This window comes from Silene latifolia, chromosome 6, assembly GCF_048544455.1.
Source record: "Silene latifolia isolate original U9 population chromosome 6, ASM4854445v1, whole genome shotgun sequence".
In the NCBI taxonomy this organism is placed as follows: Eukaryota; Viridiplantae; Streptophyta; class Magnoliopsida; order Caryophyllales; family Caryophyllaceae; genus Silene; species Silene latifolia.
Window position 1 is genome coordinate 114,016,968 of NC_133531.1, and position 14,448 is coordinate 114,031,415.

Sequence of the window (14,448 nt, forward strand, 5' to 3'; positions counted from 1 at the left end):
TTTTATAACTATCACACCATACCACTTCCCGTGAGGTCAGAACCTCACACAAACATTTATACACATCGTAGACCCGTAATCACATCCAACTGGTCAGTCCTGATCACGTAAGTTACCACTCGATAAAGGTTACCTGTCGCCCGAGCTTAACTCATATGCCCCTCATAACATGTTCTCCCATTCGCATAACCATCACCTCATGCCAAGTATAACCATACCATTACTATTCGACTATTAGCACCCGCCTCATCTAACCACATCTTATACTTCCCTACAACCATACATATCTATCCGGCCTCTAGAAAATCAACCTCATTAGAATTGCTACCTTTCTAATATACCATCACCCTTAACCACTAGTCACAAACCATAACACTACCACTGTCCGGACATCAAACCTCTTACACTCGTCTCTAAACATCACGATTTTTTTCCTATCTTTACTTAACATCCCAAATAACGAACGCCGAATCCATCAACAAAATTACCTCAACATTCTTCCCAATACTATCCTTATTTGTATCATCATCTAACTCTCCACCAAAAATCTCGTATCGTGCAAATACTCCACCAACTTCTTACTCCCTTAATTCCTCGAAACTCATGATTAATCATGTTGTCCTGAAACTTCTGTATAACCATTAACTTACTTACTCTTGATAGTATCATACATCTCGACGATTCCTTAATTTTATGTCACATAACTCCGGTGAACATTTTTCTTAGTTTACTTTTATCCTTCTTTTCTCTTTATGCTCAACAATACCATTTAATAGCTCAACTCCTTATTACTTCTACCTAACTCTTTAGTGCTCCAGTTACCTTCTCATCGTTCCCAAAACTCAAATTCCATTATTTCATATCGATATCATCTCACTCTTTCTTGCCATGGATCTTCTCTTATTATGCTATCACCCACACTTGTCTCTAATCTGTCCATAAAGTCAACGTTCACTGTTCAACAATTGCATCTCCTTTGTACATCTCTAGAAATCAAAATTCCTTTCATACCTTTAATTGCCCAAGGAAATCCCACAGTAGTTTCACCTCTTAATAAACCAAATCTCCCAAACTCACTCACTATCTACAAATCCATCTCGCGACATGTCTCCACAACGTTCACTATATACTACTCTTCTCAACCCCTTTAAAATGAACTTTCACTATGTATATTCTAACCCACGCGACTCCTAACCATCTCCCTCCATAATTCTTCACACATCTCAAGTTGCCACTATCCACATCCTTACTCTCAATCCTTTCATTCTCACGTTCCTTAGACTCACATCACCCCTTACCCGTATTCACTTACTTTTACATTACTCAACACACAAACATATCATTCATCTCATCTCACAAAACATGCTCTATGTCTCACTTAAGCCATAACGATCTTCCTTTTCCTCTTCCCACTATCTATCACAACACCACACATATTCATGTCCTCCCCACCGAACTCATACTCACCACAGGTGCCACTCCTTACATCATAAGGTTGGGTAACTTACGCATCAAGACCGACACACACATAAAACAACGCATAAAGAAGCAAAATAATACCTTTGAATTAAACATAATATGAAATGAATTCAAAAGATAAGCATATGACCCGAATCATGGGTCACTAGATCGAGTACTGGCCACTCGATCGAGTAAGGGACTTACTCGATCGAGTAGGTGAAGGTCAGAAACACGTAAAACAAATCACCAGGGCTACTCGATCGAGTAACTGACATACTCGATCGAGTGCCCCCCTACTCGATCGAGTACTAAGGCTACTCGATCGAGTACCTACGCATTTCTCAGCACTATCCAGTTTTCGTAAAACAGTCATAACTCACTCATTTCTTGGTCGTTTTGGGCGTGTAACCTATCGTTAGAATCGTAAAAGAACAAGCTATCACCTCCAATTGGAATCACATTAAAATCATTTATGAATCTCAAGTTATAACAGTTTAAAGACAACCTCTTTATAATCGAAAACACAACTACTTGATTTTACTTCCCAACAACTTAAACGACAACATGGTAAACAAAACAACTCGATGCTCATAAAACCAGTATCCCTAACCACATGTTACTAACTTCAAAGCCAAGCAGCAAATAACTCGATGCACATATATCATTCAACTTACCAATCACATATTACCCACATGTTTTTATTATATAACTTTACGTAAACAACATCACAATTATATGACATCAAGTATCATATTCATATGTTACTAGCATAATAACCTTATAAAATCTCTTCCATCACACAACATGCTTTAAAAAAAAAATATCATGTTATCATGCAACAATTATCATTTTTTTCCACCAATTATTCATGCTCTTACTCAAACTTTCAGCTATATAAACTCGTACAACACTACCAACAACATATATGTATACATAACTCTATGTATAACTCAAATCAAACAAATTTTCTTTCCGTATTTCTATAATGCCATATCGTAAAACAACTATCATGCTTTCAATCAATAACTTACGAAATCACATCATCACCATCTTTTCTACACATTCCCCATTCGCCACATACATACATCCACTGATTCATGCCACACATCACTACATAGCTACACAATGCACAAGGTAAACACATAGCGATCCCGACTCATATCCCACCGTGACCGGTTCAAAATTGTAGGGCGAGTTCGCGACTTTAGGACGTCTCCCAAGTCTTTGCATTAGCTCCTACAACTTCTACCCCGGGTTCTTTTTAATTGACTCTCTATATTCATTGGATTCATTGGTTACAAGTTTCAGGATCGTCGCTCTGATACCATTTTGTAACACCTCCATACTCCAAGTGCCTTACCAGGACCACTTAAGGCATGGAAGTGCTACCATCTCGGTTCCCCGAGGCAATGATAATCATAAGACAATAACGAAACATACTTAAAAGTATATAATGTTTAAAGTGATTACAAACCAACTCCAAAACTGATAAAAGAAATACAGATTCTCAGACGGTCTACTGCTAAAACTATCAAAGCTATAAAACATCGTCTAGCACAGCGGAAGACTTCTAACTGCCACGTGATGACTCATCCCAGCTATCCCATATGCGTCATATCATACCTGCCCAATAACTGTTCACCACCCCCGAATGGATCACCACAGTTTTTAAAACATTAAACGGGGTCAGTACTAATCACACAATTTATATAACTAACAGTACAGTAAACAACACAGCTCGAACAGTCACACACAATCACCCACTCCAATCAATCTCCGTCACCGACTATCCACTGGACCAGCCCTGCCAGTGGGGGACCGCAGCCGTACCCACCAAATCCCCGCTCATCATACCGAGCGATAACCCTGTCCCATTAATGTGCACATCCCCTTCCGTGGCGGGTTTCACAAAGGGCGAAACTAGGGCGTGAAGCCACTCCCGCAAGTGACTCCACTCGGCCGAGAACGCATCTCGAGAACCAGAGACAAACAATCACAATCACAATACAACATCAACAACCGTCTGAATCAATCAACAATCACTAACTACAGCACAATCACCACACATTATGTAACTAATACTGAGTAGGGAAACCCTACCTGGAAAGCACAACACAATCAGACGGTCTCACAGCTGATATCAAAACGCTTCCTCTACGAATCCTCCTCCTAACATACAAACATATAATCACTACCAATCATACAAAACAACAAAACCCCCAAATCCCAATATTAGGGTTTAACTAATTTTAAGGAAACATTATAAAAACGGTACGTAGGTCTTACCCTCGACGCAAGGATCACAAAGGTATCAAGAAAGGTAAAATCCGACCTTCCAAGCTCCGGGATTTGCCAACAATGCGATTAAAGCGAATGACGTAGTTTGATTTCTCTTTTCACAGTAATTAGGTTTTAAAAAGTGTTTAAAGAATAGTGACGGAAGTAATATATACTTAATCGCATTATTAACAAAACCCGAGAAATCATTCCCCGTAAACCGGTTACTCGATCGAGTAGCTGAGGTACTCGATCGAGTGCCCCCTTACTCGATCGAGTATCTAAGTTACTCGATCGAGTACCCAACAGGTCAGAAACTATTTTAAACTGCAACCCCCCCTTACTCGACAGAGTAAGGCCTACTCGATAGAGTACCCCGAGACTCATAAATACGTAGTATTATAGGGCATAGGTCTCTCTCAGTCAGTACGGTTAAGTACATAGTGTGATGGTACTGATAAGTGTAGGGCATGTTTATTATACAGTGGACAGCCTGATTGGGTGGGGGGAGGGGAGGGGGGGGGGGGGGGGGGGCTAAATATAGTTCTATTATGGCTAGGTCTCTCTTCCTGTCTAGAATACCTCTAACCTATATAAATAGGTTATAGGGTTGACATGCCCCATTGATTGTCGTCATAAGGAAACCTAAAAGAGGGAGGAGAAGATCCTAGTATACTAATCATCTTATTACTTATTATTATTATACGCTCCAAACGATCTGACTGTTGCTTCCGCTAAAGGTATGTACCCTATACAATGATCCTTTTAATTTATCTTACAATTAACCCATAGAAGAGGGGTATAGGTGCGAATTTCCATTAAATTAATATAGTCAAGGAATTGTGTTATTCTGAATATACATCATCTTGTATAAACGACTAGATTTCATGCTCATACGTTGCAGGGATACTAAAAAATTTTGAAACAATATTGTGTTGTGTTGCTGCATATTATAGTGGTAAAACTCTCATGTCATGAAGCAATTACATGGAAGTGAATAGTTTTAATAGACAACTCTTTAAATTAAGGAGTATATTAATGTATCATCTAACGACCTAAGTTAAAGGGTCTTTTCCATAGTTGTATAGACCTTAAAGGGTAGTTTGGTTGCCACTTAGAAAACATAGGCATTGGAAAATCCCATGATTTTGAAAAACATGGGTTGTTTGGTTGCCATAAATTTTGGAAAATGTAGGAATTATAACTTCCCAGGAACTTCCAATGCCTACATGATGTAGGGAGTTGTTTACCTACTCCCCCCTTGGTCATTGGAAGTTCCTGCGGAATTTAATTTCTACATGAGCAACCAAACACTTTGTAATACCCCCATACTCCAAGTGCCTTACCAGGACCACTCAGGTATGAGGACATTACCATCTCGGTTACCCGAGGCAATGATAATCAAATAAACAATAAAGAAACAACGTTTAAATAGAAATACTTAGTGAAGGGTTACGATTCTCGAAACCAAAACCAAAAGTATAATACATGTTCTCAAACTGACTGTTTACTGTTCTAACTGAAATGTAAAGAAACTACTAAGCTACGAAATGAAGACTTCTATCATCATATCGTGGCAATCCCAGCTATCCCAGTACTCATCTCATACCTGCTCAATATCTGCTCACCATCCCCGAATGGATCACCGCAGGTTTACAAAACAACAACCGGGGTCAGTACTAATCACATAACTCAATATATATCAACAGTAAGATAAACAGACAGCTTAACCGTTACACACACAACCACACCAATTCCAACAATCTCAATCACCGATCGTCCACTTTGGACCCGATCCACGCCGATCAGGGACCGCAGCCGTACCCACCAAATCCCCGCTCCTCATAATGAGCGACAACCCTGTCCATTAATGTGCACATCCCCTTCCGTGGCGGGTTCCACGAAGGGCGAAACTAGGGCGTGAAGCCACTCCCGCAAGTGACCCCACTCAGCCGAGGACACGCCTCGAGAACCATAGACAAACAATCACAACCACAATCACAGTCGTCACAATACAATTACTATATCAAACAATCAATCTCAACACATCAACAATCATCCCATTATGGGACTAATACTGAGTAGGAAATCCTACCTGGAAAGCACACTATCATACGGTCTCTACAACTGTATCAAAAAGCTTCCTCTACGAAACCTCCTCCTATCATACAACATACAAATGCTACCAAATCACATACTACTCAAAAACCCCCAAATCCCTATATTAGGGTTTAACCAAAACAAAGGAAAGACAACAAAAAGGGTACATAGATCTTACCCTCGACGCAAGGATCTCAACGGTATCACCAACGATGAAAACCGACCTTCCAAACTCCGGGATTTGCTAACGATGCGATTAGGATTAAGAACGTACTTGCTTTCTCTCTTTAACAGTAAATTAGGTTTTGCAGTTTAGTATAATGACGACGAAGGTTATATATCTTAATCGCATAATTAACAAAACCCGAGAAAAACTCCCCATAAACCGGCTACTCGATCGAGTACCCAAGGTACTCGATCGAGTACCCCCTTACTCGATCGAGTATCCTAGTTACTCGATCGAGTACCCAACAGGTCAGAAACTATTTTAAAATGCAACTTACTCTTACTCGACAGAGTAAGGCCTACTCGATAGAGTACCCAAAGACTCATAAATACGGAGTATTACACACTTTTCCGTTATTCACCCGAATTGGATGAGGGAACTTAATTCCCATGAATTATCCTATTGATTTCCGTCTATTTATATTAGTCCTTTTTATAGTTATTGTGTGAGTTAAAATAGTTTCAAAAGTGACCTCAACAAATTACTCTTTTTGGCTCGACTAATTATGGAATTAAGGGAGTAGTTTCTATTGCATACGCCCCTTCATATAGGATTATAGGGGTGTTTTTGGGTGTTTGGTCTTGGACCTGGACAGCGGAAATGAAGGAAATTAGATGGACCCAAGATCAAATTGAAGTAAAAAAATACCCCCTCTTATTCACCATTTCCGTCCTCTTTCCTTTTTGCAAAAGAAAAAAGAAATTGAATTTGGACCACACAAAACGCACTACATCATATGCTATTGAATTTAAATCACCAAATCAACCCAAAAAAAAAATAAGGAAGAAATCTGAATAATCCGCTTAAGGAAATAATATGGAAGAAGATGGTGAATAGGAGGGAGTAAAATCAAAACAGGTGGACCCCCATGTGACACAAATAGGAATAATGAGTACTTGCCCAGTTGCCACACATGTATGGTTTTGTTCTAAAATTCGAGTAGACCATACAGTATACCGTAAGTTCGATAAGTCTTTTTTAAGACGAGATTGTACGGGTCAAATACATATCACCTATGTATATAAGAATTTATAGGGAAAAGCATTATATTTATTTTATATACACAAGTTGTATAATATTTGATTCGTTTAAGTATAAAACCGATAGTACCGTCTCTAATTGAGTGTTTGTGTAAAGCATAGAACCAGAGAGGTAACCTGAAGAATATCGTAACTATAAGATGGATTCTTATCTAACACACCACTGTATTTCACAATTCATGTATCTCAGATTTATCTTCTTATATTATAAGAATCTTAGTCGTTGAACATGTTTTTTATAGTCTCATCATGCATGATGAGATGGAAATAATATCGGTTAAAATAAGTATTTAACTACTTATACATGTACGGAGTGAAAATATAAATGCATTCCTTATCAAATTTCATACAACAACTTTTATGATACAGGAAGGACATGGGTATATGTACAAAACGCAAGCTCAAGTCACTCTTGATATTTAAAATACGTTCACTTGCATTTAAAACTAAATATATCATAAAATATGCCTAGTTTTAATGTGATTTCACTTGGAAATGAAAATACATGATGTTAGCTTTTCAACAAGTGGTCATACGCCTTATTTGGAAAAGTAACGAAGGAGATATGATCATTTTAAGTTGAGTTGTCCAGTTTACACCCGAATAAAAAATGATGTGAACATTCAACATGTTTGCAAGATGGAAGCTCGGATGGAATTGATATCAAGATTAGTTTCCCAAATCGAGTCTTATTGTTAATTTACTAAATCGAATAAGTTTGTTATTATTTTCCTAATTAGTGTAGGAGAGTTTACTTACTTTCCTAATTCTAAATAAGGTAGTTTTCATATTATCTCTTAGCTTGTTTATGGTAATTGTATTAGTATAAATAGGAGGCTTTGTAGTCAGTTTTATTAAATTAAGGAGAGAGTTTAATTCAAGTTTTATACTTGTGTGTTTTATAGCTTGCGAGTTATAAGCTCTTTATTTCTTCCTTGTGAGGTTGGGATTTTAGTGTGATTCGATTCTTGTGAGGTGAGAGCCACCATTCGTGTTCAGTTTCGAGTTCCTTGCGAGGGAGGAGAGTTTGTTCACGTCATATCTTAGTTTTAGTTGAGGGGTTTTGCGAGATTTTCACAACTAATACATATCCTTTTATATATCGTTTTTACTTCCGCTGCAAAATTATCTCTGAAAAGTAAAATTGTGTGATTATTTAATCAAAGTGGTTATCAAAGCAAGGTTTGGATTTATTTCTCAGTAGATTTGTCTTGGGAGTTGAGTTTATCTTTTGTCAGTTGTGTTGCCATGTCTCGAAGGAAATTCAAACGTGCATTGAAGATGTTCGAGGAATTTGAGCAACAATTATTGTGGAATGATTTAGAAAAAAGGTCTTGATAAATTGTCGAACCAGATGGAGAAGTTTGAGCGTGACTTTCATCAATCTTGTGAAATAAAGAAACAAGCGACAAAGATCGAGTCTTTTGATGTTTTTCACAAGGAACAAAAAGTGAAGCATTTTGAAGACGTGGAGAAGATGATGCCTAATCTTATTGTAACACCCCCATAAAACAAGGAGCCTTAACAAGACCTTCTCTAGCATATAAGGGCGTTACTATCTCGGTTGCCCGAGGTCAGTAATAATCAAATGCCGATAAAAGAATGTTTAAGTTATATTTTACAAGTGAATTACAAACAACAGACAATATGAAAGATACAACTCAAACTACTATCAGCTATGTGAAGTACTTCTGTCGTGACTCGTGAGAGACTCGTCCCTCCAAGCACCCTGCTATGATCCAAACAATAACCTGCTAAGACTGACTTCTCACCATAGTGGATCACGGCAGACACAACAGAAACAAACAACACAATAAACCACAAAAGGTCAGCAACGAAGATAACAACAAAAAGTAGACACTACACAAATACAACATTGCACACACACACCACCTCCTCCAACCAACCACCATATCCGACTGCCCGAACGTCAGTCCTGCCAATGGGGGACCGCAGCCGTTCTCACCTAAGCCCCGGTCATCTATCCGAGCGATAAACCCATGTTCCTAAATGTTCACATCCCCTCCCGTGGAGGGTTCCACAGAGGGCGAACTAAGGGCGTGAAGCCACTCCCGCAAGTGACTCCACTCAGCCGAGGGCGCACCTCGAGAACCACAGACAAACAATAACAATCAGCTGTACAACAACAAACACCAACTATTATACCAACACAACATTAACAACTACCACAACCAATCAGCAATACTAACTCTACACCAACCAAATAACATCAATAGACACTCTAGACAATCAACAGTACTGAGTAGGCGAACCTACCTTTAGCCAACTGCAGCGATTCCGCATCCGATCACAAGATACCAATCAACCAAGAAACACACATATACAAACAGTACAACCATCTATCACTACAACTACAAACCTAACTGAAAACAACGATGACGGTGATGATGTCAATAACATACCTATACATAGCCATCTGGCGTCAAGACCGCTACCCGACTCAAACATCTCATCCCCATGGTGTAAGCATCCTCAAAGGCCTCAAGGAAAGGGGTTAGGGTGAAGGAGAAAGGAGGTGACGACATCTAGGTTTAGGAAGAAGGTGCAGAAATGATTTGGGATTTCACGACATACGATTTATAACTCCTCGCTGGAAACTCATTACTTGATCGAGTAACTAACTTACTCGATGGAGTGACCACTACTCGATCGAGCTCCCAAACTACTCGATCGAGTAGCCTCAGCTAGATCGAGTACCATACGAACCAAAACTTACATCGTCACAAGTCATCCCTCGTAAGGTTACCGAAGGTCAAGATCGGTGTCTAAGCTAGGTCAGTCAACGTCGGTCAACGGGTCCCTAAAAGGACGGGTATTACAGTCTCCCCCTTTAAAAAGAACTTCGTCCCTGAAGTTCAACTCACCATCTCCCGCAACACAAAGACAAAGAAACCAAGATAAACATCACTGTTTATCCGACACAGGTCAACCCTATCGTTTAAGAATACCATCCCACTATGTATGTTCATCACCCGCAACACGAAGACAAAGAAACCAAGGTAAACATCACTGTTTATCCGACAAAGGTCAACCCTATCGTTTAATAATACCATCCTACTATATATGTTCATCAACCATCGTCATCATCTACCTTAGCACATATTGCACAACACGACTCCCAGCGAATCACCAACTTCCTTTTGACTCGCTAAACACACATTGTCCACAAGAACAACTAACTCGACTATCACTTGTACTTATTACATGATATTGCTCAAATATAAACCAACACAACTATTAGAGTATTCCTTCATCACTTACTTGCCAACAACTATTATCAGATACAAAGCACTCAAAACAACGGTCCTAATACTGATTTACAACAACACATTATTCATTCCACTCTATTATAACAACCACACAATACAATTCTACTAATAGCAACTCCACTACTGCTACTAACATCCAATTCTCATGACGACATAACGAACAACTAATTATAAATAAGATATAACAACATGCTTTATATAACCACATGCTGTTCTATTCAATAATTATAAACTTCTACTCAATTACACAATAACCACTGCAAAATTATCCATACAACCATTTAAAATACTACCAAATGGCATATAAATACTATAAAATTGCTATAAATACGTCATTTTTCAGTTGCGACATTACTCTTCCCCTGTTAAAAGGAACTTCGTCCCCGAAGTTCACCCACAACACAATTTTGCTATCACACAAGCCGACATATTATCACTCCACATTGACATTACCAACAAAACATATACACACTTGTCTCATGTTAGCCACGATACTTTCTTGACATTACGTAAACATGACTCATATGATATATATATATATATATATATATATATATATATATATATATATATATATATATATATATATATATATATATATATATATATATATATATATATATATATATATATATATATATATATATATAGAGGAAGGATCAAGTGAGTCCACCTCCAACCTTTGAGTCCCTAAGTCCTCATAAGAGCCATTGAAAAGATAGGATGGAGGGTTGAGATTGAAGGAAAAAAGGGAGGGATTAATGCTAAATGGAGGGGATCAATCCTAATTAATCAGTTTCTCTCACTACCACACTAATCAACCCCCTAATTTCACTATATAACCCTTTTTTTTCCACCCACTTCTCTCTCCTATCACACAATTATCCTCCCACTCATCTCTCTAAAAACCCCCCAAAACCAAAACAATTCCAAAACCCAAAAATTCAAAAAATCAAAAAAAAAAAATTTCCCTCCTCATCCTCACTCACCCACCACCACCCAACCCCAGCCCCGACCTCCATTTGTGCCTCCTCCCCCCTGCCTGTCGTGACCCACAACAACCGCACATCACCACCACCTTTTTTTGCCCCGTCACCATCTAGCAGCACCGCCACCACAACAACCGCACATCACCACCACCTTTTTCTACTGCCGCCATTCACCAACTAGCAGCACCGCCACCACCATCACCATCAATTCAAAAAAAAAAAAAACGCAGCCCCTTTTCAGATCCACCACAACCACCTCACTACAACCACCACTGCCTCACGACCACCCCACCACAAATACCTCACGACAACCACCACAACCTCACGACCACCCCACGACAACCACCACTAACTCGCCACCACCCCACGACAACCACAACCACAACCACAACCACCTCCAGATCCGAGCCCCACGCCTCAAACAGCCCAACCAACTCCCTTCCTTTCACCAACCGACCACCCCTACCCGCCATTCTCGCAAGTCACAACCCGACACCACCATATCGCCACTCTTTTTTGCAGATCTGGGCCGCACTGCTCATGCACCACCACGCCGCACCACCACGCACCACCACGCACCACTCCTTGCCGCCACCTCTCTCTCCTCTCACCCATGTCGGGTTTTTATGCTTTGTTCGTGTCTAGTGTAGTGTGTGCACTCGTTTATCTCTTTCTCTGTTTCTCGTTTTCCTTTTTTTTTTTTTTTTTTTTTTTTTTTAAAGATTTGAGAGTAGATCTGACAGTAGTTGAGAGTTGTGTAAATAAATGGTGGTGGTTGTTGTGTTTGTTGTCGTTTTTGTTTTTGTTTGTGTTTTTTTTTTTTTTTTCAACAATAAAGTGTTATGTTTATTATTATTGTTATTATTATTAGATTTAATGTTATATTTTTGTTAGATGTTTTTTTTCAATCTCTCTTTATTAGATCTAGTGTTGTTGATGTTGTTTTATCATGATTTTTATTCTAGATCTAATAAATATATTTATTATACTCATATTTTTTTACATTTACACTCATATTTCTTTACATTTACACTCATATGTCTTTACAATTACACTCGTATTTCTTTACATTTACACTTATAATTTTTACATTTACACTTGTATTTCTTCACATTTACACTCGTTTTTATTTAAATTTACACTTGTATCTCCTCACATTTACACTCGTATTTCTCTTATATTTACACTTGTATCTCCTCACATTTACACTCGTATTTCTTTAAATTTACACTCATATTTCTTAACATTTACAGTCGTATTTCTTAACATTTACACTCGTATTTCTTTACATTTACACTTGTATTTCTTTACATTTACACTCGTTAAAATTATATAAATTTGCACTCATATTTTTTGTGGATATGAGTTGGTGGGGAAGGACGATGATGGTGGCATTTTTTGGTAGTCGGACTAAAGTTTTACTCGTAAAGGACAAAGTTGACACTTATAAAGGACCAAAGTTACACTCAAAGGACCAATTTACTCTTAAAATACTACATTTACACTCTTAAAACATTAAATTTACACTCATAAAACATCACATTTACACTTGTAAAATGTTAAAATTATGTAAATTCAAAATTTCCGTCACAAAAAATCAAATTTACACTCTTAAAATGTTTTTTTTTTTTTTGGGGAAAATGTAAGCTTTCATTATAGAATAAAAGATACCCTATTACAACATTTCAAGGATTAGACACCATGACCATCCTACCATTACATATTTCATCTAGCCAAGCCTGTGTGTTCCTATGCCTACTGCTAATACGACATTGAACAACTCTTGCAATCACCTCATTACAAATCATACTCACAACCATCTCTGGCCTCATCATCAGACCATCTACTCTACTGCTATTCCTGCACCACCAGATCAAAGCCATAAAATTTGCTATTATCATTGCCACCACCTTCTTCTTGCAAGTAGAACGAGTTCTCCAATGCAACCACCACGTAATACACTGCCTTTGCTGGCGGCTCCACCTTACACCACCGTGATGTTTAGACTGCATGACTCACTATACTTGACATTGAAAGAAAATATGCTCATGATCCTCTTCCTCAACACCACATAAATAGCACACATTAGACTGCACCATGCCAAACTTCTGTAAACGATCCTGGGTGAGCAATTTCTGCTGGGCAACAATCCACACCAGAAAAGCATGTCTTGGAACCATCCACTTAATATTCACCCAAGGAACCCAGGGAAGCATAATTCCACGAGGATTGAGCCATTCATATCCTTGTTTTGCAGAATACTCATGCCCCCTCTGACTGTGGAAAAGTAAAGGTTTCAGAATCTCTTTAACCTGGCAAATTTTGCGCCAGGTCCAGCTACTATTCAGAGTAGGTACATAACTTTCCCATAGGCTGCTCTTTATATAAACGGAATGTACCCATTTGACCCATAAGTGGTCAGCTTTGCTTTCAATCCACCATACGTACTTCCCAATGTCTGCAACATTCCAGTCATACAACTTTCTAATCCCAAGACCCCCCTGTTGCTTAGGTGTGCAAATTTTATCCCACGCAACCAAGGCAGGTCCATCCCTCTGTTCAGCTCCATGCCATAGAAAGCCTCTACATACTGCCTCAATTTGTTTTAAAACTGTTTTTGGCAATATGAATATCCTTGCCCAATAAGAGTGGAGAGTGCTCAGAACAGCTTTTATGAGCACGAGCCTTCCAGCATATGATAACTTCCTATTCCCAATACTTCTTATTCTAGCAACAATTTTCTCCACTAAACAGTTGCAATCCATCACTGACAATCTTTTAGAGGAAACATTTATGCCAAGATACCTGAAAGGGACGTCCCCCTTCTTCATCCCCTGTAATCTCTCACCTCCTTAATCAGACTAGGCTCCATCCCATTACAATAGAAGCTTGACTTATCCCTGTTAAGTTGCAGTCCTGATGCCTTAGAGAAATAGTCAAAAGCATTGATCATAAGCTCTATGCTCTTCCTATTTCCCTTGCAGAACATAATGAGATCGTCTGCAAAACATAAATGAGATAATCCAATGCTTTTACATAGAGGATGAAACCTGAACTTATCATGT

At 38.6% G+C, this 14,448-nt stretch overlaps 1 protein-coding gene across 1 annotated transcript; it reads right to left on the reverse strand.

The window, feature by feature from the left end:
* Positions 1 to 13,237: 13,237 nt before the first annotated feature.
* LOC141588510 (uncharacterized) lies at positions 13,238 to 14,148 on the reverse strand. Its single transcript, XM_074409950.1, has 2 exons — positions 13,408 to 14,148; positions 13,238 to 13,366 (listed from the first exon to the last, which is right to left on the reverse strand). The coding sequence occupies exons 1-2, from the start codon at positions 14,146 to 14,148 to the stop codon at positions 13,238 to 13,240; spliced, it is 870 nt and encodes a 289-aa protein (XP_074266051.1).
* Positions 14,149 to 14,448: the final 300 nt, after the last annotated feature.